The sequence below is a fragment of the Pistacia vera genome, unplaced genomic scaffold, assembly GCF_008641045.1.
Source record: "Pistacia vera cultivar Batoury unplaced genomic scaffold, PisVer_v2 Contig200, whole genome shotgun sequence".
Classification (NCBI taxonomy): domain Eukaryota; kingdom Viridiplantae; phylum Streptophyta; class Magnoliopsida; order Sapindales; family Anacardiaceae; genus Pistacia; species Pistacia vera.
Window position 1 is genome coordinate 1,033,585 of NW_022196003.1, and position 15,501 is coordinate 1,049,085.

The following is a 15,501-nucleotide window of genomic DNA, read 5'->3' on the forward strand; positions in this document are numbered from 1 at the left end:
GATTCCTTGAATTGAAGAACTTGCACTGTGCGGTTCTGGTTCCAGTTTCTTTTTTTGGGAACCTGTACTATATGGTTCCTGTTCTGATTCCGGTTCTGGTTCCTCCAGAAAATAGAGAATACCCGAAACCGCTCACCCCTACTAGATGGGTTTGGAGGGCAAATTAAATCCCCAAGTTGAAATGGGGAGGAGCGTGTTTAGTACTCTCCTCTTGGAATCTTCTCCATTCCACGTTATAAGGTAAAATATATAATTACATGTACAGTGATAATTGAAAGGTCGAACATGTCCCTGTTATTAAAAGAAAATTTATTAAATTTTAATACTGACATTACTTTTTGGCAAATGAAGGTGATGATTTGATTGAGGACCTCACTTTCAAATATAAGCTCAATTATATTCATGAACCACGCCACATTTGGGAAAGTGCATGTAATTTTGTCATTTTGTGGTCAATTTTGACGCACATAAATTCAATTTGACAATTTGATTAAGCATTTAAAGTGGGTGGTGTTATTTATGCCCCATCAGTTTTCTTCTTAAGCTTCAAGCGTAAACGACATTTTTCCACCCAAGGTTTAGCGAATCTATCGTTCCCACCCATAGTTTCATAAATTTTAGTTTCTCACCTTCAAATTAACGCTATTAATTTTCTCTCAAAATAACCCTTATATCTCAAATTTCTGTCAAATAACCCTCACAAGAGATCTGGACAAAGCCAAAAATTCGGCTTGATTCCAGCACCATTGGATTGCAGATCTGGTAACTTCTCTCTTGATGAAGCTCTTTATTTCTTCGATTACATGATTCATATGCACCCCACTCCTGCTATCTCATCATTTCGTGTTTTCTTTACTACACTCACTAAGAAACAACACTATGATCAACTCCTTTCACTTTACTCGAGGTTCGTTTCAGCTGGGCTATTGTTTGATTTTATTATTTTGAACATTGTCATCAATATCTTATGCAAAAGAGGTAGGGTTTATGATGGTTTTGTTATTTTTGGGAGTATTTTTAGGAGGGGTTTTCACCCAAATGCTGTGACTTTTACTTGTCTCATTAATGGTCTTTGTATGGAGGGTAAGATTAAGAAGGCAATTGAGTTGCTTAGGAAAATGGGTTCTTTTGGTTGTACGCCTGACGTAATTACATTTGGGACTTTGATTACTGGGTTGTGTCGAACAGGCAATATCACTGATGCCCTTCAGTTATTTGAAGAAATGGTTAATGGGAATGGTGAATTTGGTGTCATTTGTAAGCCTAATCTTGTTTGTTATGCTAGTATTATTGATGGTCTTTGCAAATATGGTTTAATAGACAAGGCAAAAGAACTGTGTTCATAAATGAAGACTAGGGGCATTAACCCAGACGTTGTTACTTACAGCTTTCTAATTTATGGTTTGTATAATACATCTAATGGGGAGGAGGCGAAAACATTGTTTATGGAGATGTTGGATGAAGGTGTACAACCTAATGTAGTGACATTTAATGTGGTAATGGATGAAATTTGTAAGAATGGAAAGATAGACGAAGCCAATGGATTGCTCCAACTGATGATTAATAGAGGTGTTCATCCCAACACAATTACTTATAATACAATTTTGAATGGTTATTGCTTGGAAGGTAGAATTGACGATACAAGAAAGCTATTTGATTCCATGGCAAGTAAGGGGCATAAGCCTGATTTTTTAGCTACAATATTTTGATGGACGGTTTTTCGACGTTGAATAAGGGATGCATACCTAATGTAGTTACCTACAGTACTCTAATCAATTGGTATAGTAAGAATCGTAAAGTTGATGAAGCTATGAGTCTTTATAGAGAAGTGACTTCAAAGGCAGTTAGGCCAACAATTGTTACTTATAGCACCTTACTGACTGGCCTTTTTATGATTGGTAATGTCGGACATGCAAGGAAACTATTTGGTGAGATGCAATGCAATAATGATCATCCCGATTTAATTACGTATAATATTCTCATTGATGGATTTTGCAAAACTGGTTGTGTTTTGGAGGCTATTGAACTGTTTCATACTTTAAAAAATGGAAACATTCAACTTGACATCAAAACTTTCAATTGTCTCATTGATGGGTTGTGTAAAGTAAGGAGACTCAAAATGGCTTAGGAATTGTTTCATAGATTGCGAAATAAAGGCTTTGTTCTAGATGTTGTGACATATAACATTCTAATGGATGGGCTTTGTAAAGAAGGGAACTTAGAAATGGCAAGTAATTTGTTATCAGATGTGGAGCAAAATGGTTGTGCTCCAGATGTAGTCATATTTGGTACGCTTATGTCTGGTTTCTTGCAAAATAACGAGACTTCAAAAGTGGTTGAACTTCTTCACAAAATGAATCAGAGAAATCTGAAGCTAGATGCATGCATAGCTTCGATAATTATAGATTTACTGGGAAAGGAGAAAATTATCGCAAATTCTTAAAGTTGCTTCCGTCATTCTCTACCCAAGAACCAACAAGACGTTGATTGTCGAGTAAATGCATCTCCCGGGGAGTACAACTTATGACGAGAGCCTTGTCAAATGTCAAAGTTTCCATGCAAAGGTGTGTGCCATCATCATAGTGGTAATTGTATTGATATGAATCCTTTAATGAAGAAGTCAAATATGTGAAGTTATTTTGGAGATAGGTCTTACTAAAAACCTGATGGGATAAATTAAATCGTGTTGTTTTATTGACTGTAATCCACATTCCAGTCCTTTTAATCAAAGTTAATCTATGAGATGTGTGATGACATGGCTTGCAATTGACACGCTGGAGTCAATATTAGTCAAAATAAGCAGTGTTATATTTTTTGCCTATACGGTGTCATTTTGGTTGTTAAGCTTAAGTGCCCTATCGTGGCACTCGATCCTCATTTCAGTGTAACAAACTCTCCCTTCGCAGCTCATCTCTCTCTGGTCCTGTTTCAACCTTAGGTCTCGATTATGGCAGAAGATTCTAGTGCATCTCTTCTCCAACGGTTTTCAGATCTTGTTGTACAGCTGGTGATTGATCAACGGAGTCTGTATGTATATAAAATTAGACCAATATGTGGGAGAATGAGGGAGAGAGTGAGGTTTAATCGGGTGTGTTCTTTCCTGTATCTGCTTGTTTAAATACCCTCTGTAATATTGTTCTTATGATGAATGAAATACCCTAAAGTGTGCCTTGAAGAGTGGATGTAGGCTGCCTTAGTCGAACCACTATAAATCCCTCTGTGTCAATTTCTATTCAGCTCTTTCCTGTTTTATTTAATCTCTAAATTGATCACTTATTAGACTGTATAAGTTGATTGTTGAGTTTGCTCATTGATTGTTTTGATTGAAATCAGCTTAGTTAAATAACCTTATTTGTTACTACAAATGATGAATGGCTGATGGTGAATTTTTCATTCGTATTTGTGTCCACTCTAGTGTGCTCCTTAATTCCAAAAGCCATGAGAGGGTGGTATACTAAATAATATGTTCATTATTCAATTCACTTGTATTCTAGTATGTTGATGTTGGTGGAAGTCTCTTTTATTTATTTTGGTAATATCAGAATTCTTGAAGCCTTTAGGTACCTGTTCTTTGAGTGTATGGAGTTTTTCTTATTGGATTAAAATGTTTCACAGTAGCTGTGAACACCAAAGTGTGTATTAACTTTTGAATATAATTAATTCTGTTGATACGTGATTTTGAGACCAACCAAACGCACGTGTGAAATGCTGAGCGGGCCCAGAAGACACATGTGAAGGTGAGAATAAGAGTAAATGCAATGGAGAACAGCGTTTAAAGTGGTTCGGATGCTAAGGAAGCAAATCCTATATATGTCCACTGACTTTTTATTAATGATAGAGGTCAGGTCACATTCAACGGACTGACTTACAGATGATTATACAAGAGAGAGAGAGAATACTATCTTTTCTTTAGAGAGAGTAGCTAAGCCCTTAAATGAGAGAAGAGCTCTCAATTTATAGTGGGATGGATTAAGGTTATCATTACTAAATCTGTGAGTTGGTGGGATTATCCGTGCAAATCCTTTTTTATGTCTCATTGCCCACCTTCCAGAGTGATTTACGCGATTTGGTGCAGGGATTGGACACATGGGCTCACTATAGCTCTTGGCTGGTCTAACGCGCATCCACCTCACTGACAGGAGTGTGCTGCTCATGTCACCATGTGAAGTGGCTTTTTTTGACTGCCTGCGGGCCTACCTAAGCTCTGACTTTTTATACTGACTGAGTCTTGCGTCAGCCCTACATTTTTAGGCATAACAGAAGTTCCCTAGTTTTTAAGGTTTGAGAATCGAACCTTGGAAACTATAAATGCGTTGATCTGATGCGTTTGAAGAGATGCTGGTCGGTCCAACCTGACTGCAAAGGAGATCGAGAGGACATTCTTATAAGCGACCTAGGATGATTCGCGACCCCAGGATCAGTGACCTGGTCATGGTTGCCCAGTGCTAGTGATGATCCTGACCTAAGGGAATTCTCGACCTGTTCTCACTTGGCAACTTTTTAGGACAAATGGTCATGCTGCTTCGCAGCCGGGATCATATCGCTTCGTGATTGACGTGAGATGGGGTCGAACAAACATGTCACTTCACAACTGACGAGAGAGAGTTTTTTGGTAACGATCTCTTCAGATGTTATCCGTTGCACCTTTTACAGCAGGTGTATTAAATGAAATGCCCTTTGCTCTAACAGACGTGTCTTATGCACAATATGTGCTAGCTATGCACATTAAATGCAAGCCACGCTTGAAACGACATTCCTTATCAGAGCACTAAATGCGGGTGTGGGCACATTAAATGTGGAGGAGGGAAAATGTGCCATCTCTTGAGCGTTTAAACAGAAAGGGATGACAATCTAGTTTCTTGAGGCGTGACGGTCACTCTTCCCCATTGATTCATGACACGTGGTCGCGATCAACGGTCATATGCGTTTTCTGCCCAAACGTCGTTTGATTTCAGGAAACCAAAGTGCCATTTCCTTGACTATAAAGACCCCAAGCTTTCTTTAGGCAAAGTCGCATTATTTTCATTCTCAGAGAGCAAGAAACTTTTGCCAATCTTGATTCTTTGTCTTTCAGAGTGGTGTTCGCTCGATATTCGGAACATGAGCCAATCTTTCTCATTCCTAGAGGTAAAGATAAGTCCTTTCTTTTATCTTCAATGTTTTTGGCTTTCAATAGTCACCATGCGATGACTGTCCGTTAATACTCTCCGTTGGGTTGGAGCCATTGTTGGTGGTTCTTTAAGTATTATGTTAGGGTTTTTCCTGGGTCTAGGGAGGAAAAACTTTCCTCCACATCATCATATGAAAATGTACGAAGATTGAATGGTACCAGTTTGTTGCTTTTGCAAATTACAAAATGAATCCCCCAATGACCAGAGCCGAGGAAGGAGCAGGCTCGCCCGTAGAGGATGCCCCTGTGGGCCCCCCTCGAGAAATTTACTTGGCGCTTGCTGCCGATGAGCTGCAAAGGGTTGTTAACCAGTTCGCTGTTAGCGTAGAGGTTTTCTGCGATAGGGTGCATTCTGCTCGGGATCCACCACGTGGGATGGCCACGATCTCGGAAGATATCTTCAAGGGTGGGGGGTTGATCCATTTCGACCCTTTCACCAGGTCGGTCCTTGATCACTTCGGGATCGCACTAATGCAGCTCACCCCGAATGCGTACACGATCACCATTGCCATGTACATCGCATGTCAGGAGAATCGACTGGGCGAGCTAACCGCGGTTGAGCTCGGTTGCTCATACATCTTGGAAAAGAGCAAGGACGAGGATTCCTGGTACTTGTCTAGGAGAAACACAATACAAGCGGGGATACATAGCTATTCGAGTAACGAGGGAGCATACGACACGAAATGTTTCTTTTTTATGCCATGACGGCATCTGCCACTTTCAGGATCCAAATAGGTTCTTTTTCCTTATAAATTCTCGATTTTTGTTCTTCGCTAACGAGTTGTTTGTTTTTCCTGACAGTTAATAGAATGACCAGCTTGAACCTGTTCACGGACCCGGACAGAATCACAACATTCGATTTTCTGCCCGCGAAAAGTCGAGACGCGAGGTTATTTGTGACAACCGAGAACTTGCGAAGGTACGGCTTCTTCAACGCGGGCGTAGCCTTAAAGACCCTACCGAGTAAGTTTCCTGACTTGTCCTTTCTAATTCTTGTAGCGAACTGTTTTACTAACAGTGTTCACATGCAGCGACCATGCCTCCCTGGGTGTCCAAGTCGTCACGACCAAAATAATTCTCTTTTCCCCAGAGGCATACCACCAGGCCAACTAGAGCTGCTCCCAGTGATCCCCCCATCAGAGGGACATAGGCGGGTGCTCCGACCCGACCTGCAGAGGTTCCCTCACCTTCGGCTGCTCGCTTGAAGCAGAAAACTATGGCCTAGAGGTCTAAGAAGAGGCGGCAAATTCTGGTTGAGGAGTCAGAGTTCGAAGAGGAAGGCTTGGGCATTCAGATCGAGAGGTTGCAGCCTTACCAAATGTTCAGCTCGGGAGGGCCACTCAGAGGAACGACAGACATTTCCATTGGTCAATCGACGCGACCAGCAGCTGTAGTCCCTGGTAGGAGGCCGGGCAAAGAGCCTGCGGGACAGGCTCTTCCTGCCGAGGGTGTCGGTATGCCTGTGCTAGACTCAATGGCCCAGCTCCCTGGACCATTTGTAGCAGGTGGTTCTAACATTGTTGGAATGTGGGCTTGCGGAGTCGTTCGAGCAGTTCCTAACATCCAGTTCAGTCGACTTGTTGTCCAAATCGTTCCAACTCTTTAGCCAGCTAAACGAGTTGTCCCGGACAAGGACATTTGTTCACTTTTTTTTAGGGAAGTAGACTTAACTCTTTACTCATCGTGCAGGCCTTGCTTTCCCTGCATATGTCCCAGCAGAAGACTCAGCTGGGTTCTACCGAGCAATTGATCAAGCTGCGGGAGGAGAATACGCGGCTTATGTAGGAGCTGGAGGCCGCACGAGCAGACAGAGACTCTTCCATCGCTTAAGCAGACCAGCACATGTCTGAAAGGGATGCTGCCCGCCACACAGTGGACTTTCAGAAGATCGAGCTAGACAAATGCGGGGAGGAGATGAAGGAGCTCCAGCGGACCGTGGCCAGACTCTCTAGGGAGGCTAGTGAGAAGGATCAAGCGTTGTAGAATACCTCCGAACGAGCCTTGCAAGCTGAGCTGGAAAGGGCCAATTTGTGGGAGGCTATTGAGAAGCAGCGAACAGAGCTTGAGGCTGCGCTCTATTTTGCACAAGGTCGCATTGCCTCGCTAACTGCGAAAATGCAACAGCAGGAAGCGGAGATAGAGAACAGGGCAGCGGATTGGACGATCAGGTCCATCTTTGCTCTTCAGGCGAAGAACCCTGATATGGATCTGTCCGATCTCCCTAGCGAGTACCGGGACGAGCTTGCTACCCTGGCGCAGATCAAGGCTGAGGAGACTACTCGGGGGGCTGACCTGGAAGAGCATCCGGAGTACATCCTAGAGGTTACACCAGAAAAGGAAGTCGGCAACTAGTCTGGGGATGTAGAGGTCACCAATACAGGGCCTGGGGACGAGGATCAGTGATCCGCCTTTGTAGCTTTCGTCCTGCTCAATTATGTGCTCTTTTTATTACAAATGAATAAAGATCGCTTTTGATAATTCTTTATGAGTACTTATAATTTTTGGTACCCTCCATTACATATGAGATCGCATAATAACTGTTTATAACTACACTAGAATAAGTCTATGCGAACATAATTATACATTCTATGCGAACAGAATTGCACATGTAAAGCGATTACAAAAGAACTGAATTACATCCGTTATTTACTAAGGTTATAAAAATAAAAGCTTTACAAGGAAAAAATGAGTTCGGAATCACTGATAGTAAGGTCAAAGGTGTTCAGCATTCCAAGCTTATGGTACTACTGAACCATTTAGCCTTTTTAGGTGGTAAGTCATCGGTCTTATCACTTTGGCGATGCGGTATGGGCCTTCCTAGTTCGGTCCCAAAACTCTCGCACTTGGTTCTCTAGCACCGAGAAGAACTTCCTTCAATACAAGGTCGTTGACCTGGAAATCTTTTCGTCTGACCTTAGAGTCGAAGAACCTTTTCGCGCATTGCTAATAGGCTGCTATTCTTAGCAGAGCCCTGCTACGATGTTTTTCAACAAGATCTAGACTTGCGCACATAAGCGCTTCATTGTCGGCTTCGTTGTACAAATCTCTCTGTAGTGAACCGGTTCCTACCTCCACAAGGATCATCGCTTCGCAACCATATGCTAGCAAAAAAAAGGGTCTCTGAGGTAGAGGTTCTCGGAGTTGTCTTGTATGCTCATAGGACTTCGGGAAGGTCGTCGGACCAATTCCCCTTGGCTACGCCAAGTTTGGCCTTCAGAGTGTGCTTGATGGTTTTGTTGATAGCTTCAACTTGACCATTTGCTTGCAGTCTCGCGACTAAGGCGATTTTTTTATGAATACCTAGCTCGTCGCAAAACTGCTTGAACTCCTCGTTGTCGAACTGTTTACCATTATCTGAGATGAGGGTATGAGGAATCCCATAGCGGCACATAATCTTCTTGAAAACGAAGTCCTTGAGCTTTTTGGTCGTGATCGCGTCTAATGACTTGGCTTCTGCCCATTTGGTGAAGTAATCTACTGCGACAACGATATACTTGACTCCCCTTTTACCGACTGGCATGAGACCAATGAGATCAATTCCTCACATGGAGAATGGCTAAGGGATAGTTATGGTTATCAGTCGGTGGGAAGGAGCTCGAGGTATGTTCGCTAACCGCTGGCACTTGTCACACCTTTTGACAAAGTTGTAGGTGTCTTCTTGGATGAGAGGCTAGTAGTACCCTTGACAAACAACTTTGTTGGCAAGGGATCGTGCGGCGGTGTGATTACCGTAGATCCCTTCATGTATCTCTCTCATGATGTAATTTGCTTCTTCACCGGTTACACATCTGAAAAGAGGGGCACTAAACCCTCATCTATATAACTGGTCTCCGATGAGGGTGTAACGAGTAGATCTTGTTCGCAGAATCCTTGCCTCGACCTTGTCGTCAGGCGAGGTCCCGTCCCTAAGGTACTGAATGATAATGGTCATCCAGGAATCTGAGTCTGTTATATTCACGGCCTGTTCGATCGGGCTGATACTAGGGGTCTCGATGAATCGAATAGGAATGCTATCCGGTGTATCTGAGTCCAATGACGAGGCTATCCTTGCCAAGGCATCTATCACAGAGTTGCTATATCTGGGAATCTGAGTGATCGTGAAATGTTTGAACGGCTCGAGCACGACCTTAGCTTCCTTCAAATAGCGGATCATATTTTCTTCCTTGGCTTGGTACTCTCCCAAAACCTGGTTAACGACCAGCATGGAGTCGCTGTGGACACTGATCGCGGTTGCACCCATTTCTCTGGCCAACCGTAGTCCAGTGAGCAGAGCTTCATACTCGGCCTCATTATTGGTTGCCTTAAACCCCAATCGGAGAATGCCATGAATGTGAGCCCCTTCGGGACTCAAAAGGGGAAGACCTGCACCGGCCCTCTTTCTGTTTGATGATCCATCGATGTAGAGGCTCCATGTCGATAGATTTTGAGCAGTTTCCTGAATGGCTTCGCTGGATTGTTGCTTTGACTCACTTGTTGGAAGATATGAGAATTCTAATATGAAGTCGGCAACAGCTTGCCCTTTGATAATTGATTTCAGTCTGTACATCAGATCGAACTAACTTAATTCCATAGCCCATTTAAGCAATTTACCTGACGCCTTCGGTTTCTAAAGGACCTGCCTGAGTGGGTAGTTAGTCATTACATGGATCTTATGGGCGTGGAAGTAAGGTCGTAACGTTCTGGAAGCGATCAACAAGGCATAGGCTAACTGTTCCATTTTCGGATATCGTATCTCGGCATCCAACAGACGCTTGCTCGTGCAATACACTAGCCATTGGACCCTATCCTTTTCCCAAACTAAGGCTGCACTGACTGTGAACTGAGAGATGGACAGGTACAAGAGGAGGATCTCTTGCGAGAGAGGCTTGAACAGAAGAGGTGGCTTCCCGAGGTGTTCTTTAATACTCTGGAATGCCTGTTTGCACTTGGGGGTCCATTCAAACTTTTTATTGGCCCTTAGAACATTAAAGAATGGCAAGCAGCGATCTGTTGCCCTCGATATGAAGCGACTTAGCACCGCTATTCGCCCGTTAAGGCTCATAACCTGCTTTTTGTTGGTCGGGCTTTTCATGTCGAGGAGAGTTTGGATTTTCTCGGGGTTGATCTCTATTCCCCGTTGGTTAACCATGTATCCTAGGAACTTTCCCAAGGATACTCCGAATGAGCACTTGAGGGGATTTAGCTTTATTCTGTATTGCCGAAGGATATCGAACATCTTAGCGAGATGCGCTATGTGATCTGAAGCGACATGGGATTTAACCAACATGTCATTTACATAGACCTCTATTGACTTTCCTATCTGTTTGGAGAACATTCGGTTAACCAACTGCTGGTAGGTTGCGCCAACGTTCTTGAGGCCAAAGGGCATAACTCTGTAGCAGTACAACCCCCAATCTGTAATAAAGGACGTATGCTCTTCATCCGACCCTTACATCAGAATTTGATTGTATCCCGATTACACGTCCATAAAACTCAACAGCTCGTACCCGGAGGTGGCATCCATGAGCTGGTCGATTTTGGGTAGGGGAAAGCTATCTTTTGGGCATGCCTTGTTGAGGTCGGTGAAGTCGACGCTGGTTCGCCATTTGCTGTTGGGCTTCTTTACTAGAACCGGGTTGGCAACCCAGGTAGGTAGAGTGCTTCTCGGATGGATCTATTCCAAAGGAGATTATCTACCTCAAGTTTCAAGGCGACATATCATTCCGGATCCATCGCTATTCTCTTTTGGCGAACCAGCTTGGCTTCACTATCGATGTTTAATGCATGGCAAATAATATCCGGGCTGATCCCAACCATGTCTGCATGCGACTAAGCGAACACATCGATATTCTCTCTGAGGAAGCTGGTCAATTCGGTGGCGAGCTGGGGGTTGAGATTGCTCCCAATCCTTAACACTCTACTTGGCTCGCTCTGGTCGACCAATACTTCAGACAGATCCTCAACTGGTCCACTGAAGGAGCATTCCTGAATACGAGGATCCATATTATCCTTGGCTGGGCCAGGCTGTGGATCAATCCGACTGATCACCATTGCTTGTCAAGGAATGCCGCGCCAGATGCCTTTCCTATTGCACGCCATTTACATTGCTTTCACATAACAGTCGCGAGATGAGCGCTGAGATCTGCTGACTTCCCTATCCTTGTTGGGGTGGGGAACTTCATCTTCAGATGGTATATCGAAGTGACTGCCTTGAAGTTTCTGAGTAGAGGTCGCCCTAGGATTCCATTAAAAACGGATGGGCAATCCACTACCAAGAATTTAGTTACCTTAGTCACTTCGTCAAAGTCACCTAGTGTGACTGGAAGCGAAATTGTTTCTTTGGGGATCAGGTGGTCCCCTGTAAAACCATATAGGGGGATCGAGGCGGGCTTCAGGTCAGCCTTGTCCAATTCGAAAGCTGTTTGGAACAAGATGTTCACAACGCTTCCATTATCCACCAACATTCTGTGGACGTTATGGTGCCCTATTAGAGACGTGATTACAAGAGTGTCATTGTGGGGATGATGCAAATAAGCTGCATCATTTTCGTAGAAGGTAATTTTCTCCTCCCTGTGAACCTTTTGTGGTCGCTGCGTCGTGCTCATCACACTGATAGGGTCGTGATGGGCTGCGCGAGCATATCTCTCCTAGGCACCTCGCGAGTTCCCCGTGAGGTGCGCCCCCCCGAAGATCAAATTGACGCTACATATACCTTAGAGATCACGTCTCTTCTTTCCTGGTTCCCCTTGATTTTTCTCTTGCGCGGGAGTGGAATCATCAATATATTCCTTGAAATGCCCCTACTTGATGAGGTCTTCGATTGCCTGTTTGAGAGCTCGACACTCATCGGTGTAATGCCTATTATCCCGATGAAAGCGATAGCATTTCTTACTATTTCTGGCTGATAAGGGATTTTTCATGGGCTCGGGCTCTCCGAGTAGGCTGGCTTCTTATGACTTGTCAAGAATAGCAGATACAGAAGCATTCAAAGGCGTATACTAATTTTTGTTGCGATCGTGACGAGGAACGAGAGCATAAGACTTTTTGGGCTCATAGCGCGGTTTCTTTCCTTTTCGCTGATCGTCAGTAGCCCACCTAAGATCATCTTTCCTATTCTCCCCTCGGCCAAGCGCACTACCTGAAGCACCGGGGTCGCGGCGGTTGAGCGCCGCCACGGAGGTTTCAATACGAAGGTACTTCTCCGCAAGGTTATAGAAGCGGGTGAGGAAAACATCATCCTCAACCTGTAACTCTTTCCACAGGTCAGTCTGTGGATGAACTCCTGCTATGATGAGAGTCCGAACAGACTCCTCAGGAGTGTGAGCTACTTTATTTAGTTCTTTATGGAATCGGTCGATGTAGGACTGAAGGGATTCATCCCTCTCCTGCCTTATATTGCTGAGGTACCTCAATGGCATTGAGAACTTCCGGTTTGCTTGGAAGTGCCTTAGGAACGTCGTGCTCATCTGAGACCACAAGCTGATCGATCCCGCTGGGAGCAACCTGAACCATCGTTTGGCATGAGAGGTTAGAGTTACTGCCAAACAAAGACACTTTTTATTCTGACTGGCTACGGGCCTACCTAAGCTCTGACTTTTTATGCTGACTGAGTCTTGCGTCAGCCCTATATTTTCAGGCATAACAAATTCTGATATGATATTAGGTTAGAGAAATGATACTCAACCGAAGATATACCTAAGTTTCATCTTAATCTTTGGTGTAAATTGTCATCTTCATCTTTAGTGATTTAGCATGACTGATGAGTTGTTATATTGTTATGTAGCTGAGACATCTTTGTTCCGATAGGTGCCTATTGATGTATTCAAAAGAACCACTGATGAAGATGGTGCTAAAGGTTGTAGATTTTGTAGCACCCAAGGCTGCTGATAGAAATGATGCTATTGAACTAGTGAAAGAAATTGTGTTAACTCTTTTGTGAGGGTACATTAATGGAAGTGAGCATAAACTTAATGGTATGGTGAATAGTGCTGGATTAGCAATGGTACAATTTTCTAACGTGGGCAGGTAATGATTCAATATTCTGTTTTTACTGCTTGTATTGTGTTACTATTCTGCTCTGTCAATGATTTTGAGTAAGCGGGCTGGTCTGACCATCCAGTAGTAATGTGCTTTTTTTTTTTTTTTGGGTGTGTCATCTGGGATTCATTTTTATTCACAAATTATGTTGAAGAGGTAGCTGAGGCATTTATTATTAACTTCCATTGAGAAAATCTAAGCAATTTTGGTAAACATATTTGGAGGAATAATGTGATGTAATTGCAAGCAGAATTGTCAAGACTGCTAAACAGGAGAGCAGTGCATTAAATTATTTTGGATTTTATATAAACCAATTCTTACAATATGTACTTTCCGTCATTTACTCATCTTCTATAATGTTGCTTCCAATTTTCACCTTTTTATTGCAAACGTTTTCAGTGAATGCTAACTTTGGAATAAGTGGAAGGATGGCCTATTTTCTCAACTAATGTGAAAACAGAAAGAACAACAGAAAATTGTTGGTGATGGGCAGCGTTGAATATTTCAATTGTCTCCAGGAGTTATACTAATAGCACTATTTTTATTTGTACACAAGGTCGCCCTAAAAAATACCAAAGGGAGTTCGACTTGAAGGCACTAATGTTGAATCAATTGAATATTTGCTGATGATAAAGCAGGATGGGTAAAACCTTCTTCTGCTGCCTTTTAAAATTGACTGTTTTGTGGTTAATTGAATTGTTGTGTTTCTAATAGGAACCCACGCCAACAACGGAAACAATTGGGCGAGGTCATAGATCTTTCATGGATTTGGGTAAAACTTTTCTTGGAAAACCGGCTTGCCAAAGGGAAGTGTCCAAGCGCTTTATAACCCACATGCCCACAATTTTCTCTTCTAATGTGGGATTCTAACATTCCACCATACTTCCGCAACCAATGTCCACGTCAACCTCTTTACCTTTTAGGTGACTACGCAGATCCTTTTTCCCTCGGGTCTCCATGCCCTTTCTCGAGGTCGTAGCCTGGGCCCAAGGTCAACCTGTCACGTAGGTAATGTCCTGTGGGTGCAGGATCATGCTTTGATACTAATCGATAGGAACCCAACCTAACAATTCAAACAATTGGGCTAGCCCATGGGTATTTCATGGGCTTGGATAGAACTCTCTTTGGAAAACCGGTTTGCCAAGCCCTTTTATAACTCACATGCTCACACTTTTCCCTTCCAATGTGGGATCCTAACAATTTCTTTAAAATATTTTATACTGTTACCAAAATTCTTCAATCTTCAATCTTCAATCTTCGGGCCTTCGGCATCTTTAATCTTCGGCTTCTTCTTCTTCAATGTTCAATGTTCAATCTTTGGCGTCGGCATCTTCAATCTTCAGCTTCGGCATCTCCAATCTTCGACAACACCAGAGTCAAGCATCCGACGAGGTTTGTGTTTCAACTGTCATCTTCACTTCACTTCATTTTACTGTTATTGTTATTGTTAATTTCATCTCACTTCCTTAATTTCTTGCTCAAAGTCAGGCACCGGCAAAACAGAACTTCACTCACTGTCCTCAACCAAGCTGCAACACCAGTGACTACTGCTGATAGGGCCATTGGAGGTGAAAAGATGTCATATTTGATAGGGCCATTAGATAAGTTGATGGTCCATTTATTTATTTATTTATTTTTTTGTTAAAGCTCGCAATATATTGCTGCTTTTGTATTTTTCTAAGTGGCCCATTTAAGCATTTTATGAACTGAATGTTTGTCATCTTGATGATTTATTTCTTCACACCTTGTGGGATTGGTATGGATTTATAAGAGGAATGTTTGATATTCAAATTGGGAAGTAACAAATTCATTTTGTTTTGTATAGTGTTTTATGCAATTGATTCCATGTGTTACGAGAAGTCTTATGGTTGCAATGATGGATTGGATTTTTTGTGAATCTACTTGTGGCAATGCTATTGTTGTGGGACGTCCGGATGAGTGCTAAACTGATTTTCTTTTTAAAAGGGAAAATGTTGGATAGTCTTTGCTGTTGAGATTTCTCTTGCTTAGTTTGAAATCCTTGCTTTGAGAATAGGGGTTTGAGATTTTTTTTGTGGGATTCTTTGCACACTGCAGTGTGCCAAATTCTCCATGTTCATTTCATTTCAGATTTGGATGAATTTGTTACAAGAATTTATTAATTATCATTGTTAATAATCTGGATTTTTTTAAATTTTTTATTTGTCTCTTGATCTCATGCTGTATGCTGACATCATGGTCCAACTCGCCTATTGGACCAGTTTGCCTGGCCAACCCGGGACCTGGTGACCTGACCGTGTTAGTCCCTGAGTCGGGTTTTAAAACCTTGGTGGCAG

At 42.8% G+C, this 15,501-nt stretch overlaps 1 protein-coding gene across 1 annotated transcript; it reads left to right on the top strand.

The window, feature by feature from the left end:
- Positions 1 to 803: 803 nt before the first annotated feature.
- On the top strand, positions 804 to 2,443 carry LOC116128488 (pentatricopeptide repeat-containing protein At1g12300, mitochondrial-like). Its single transcript, XM_031414203.1, has 4 exons — positions 804 to 1,338; positions 1,483 to 1,665; positions 1,728 to 2,028; positions 2,143 to 2,443. Exons 1-4 carry the CDS (start codon positions 804 to 806, stop codon positions 2,441 to 2,443), a joined length of 1,320 nt encoding a protein of 439 aa, XP_031270063.1.
- Positions 2,444 to 15,501: the final 13,058 nt, after the last annotated feature.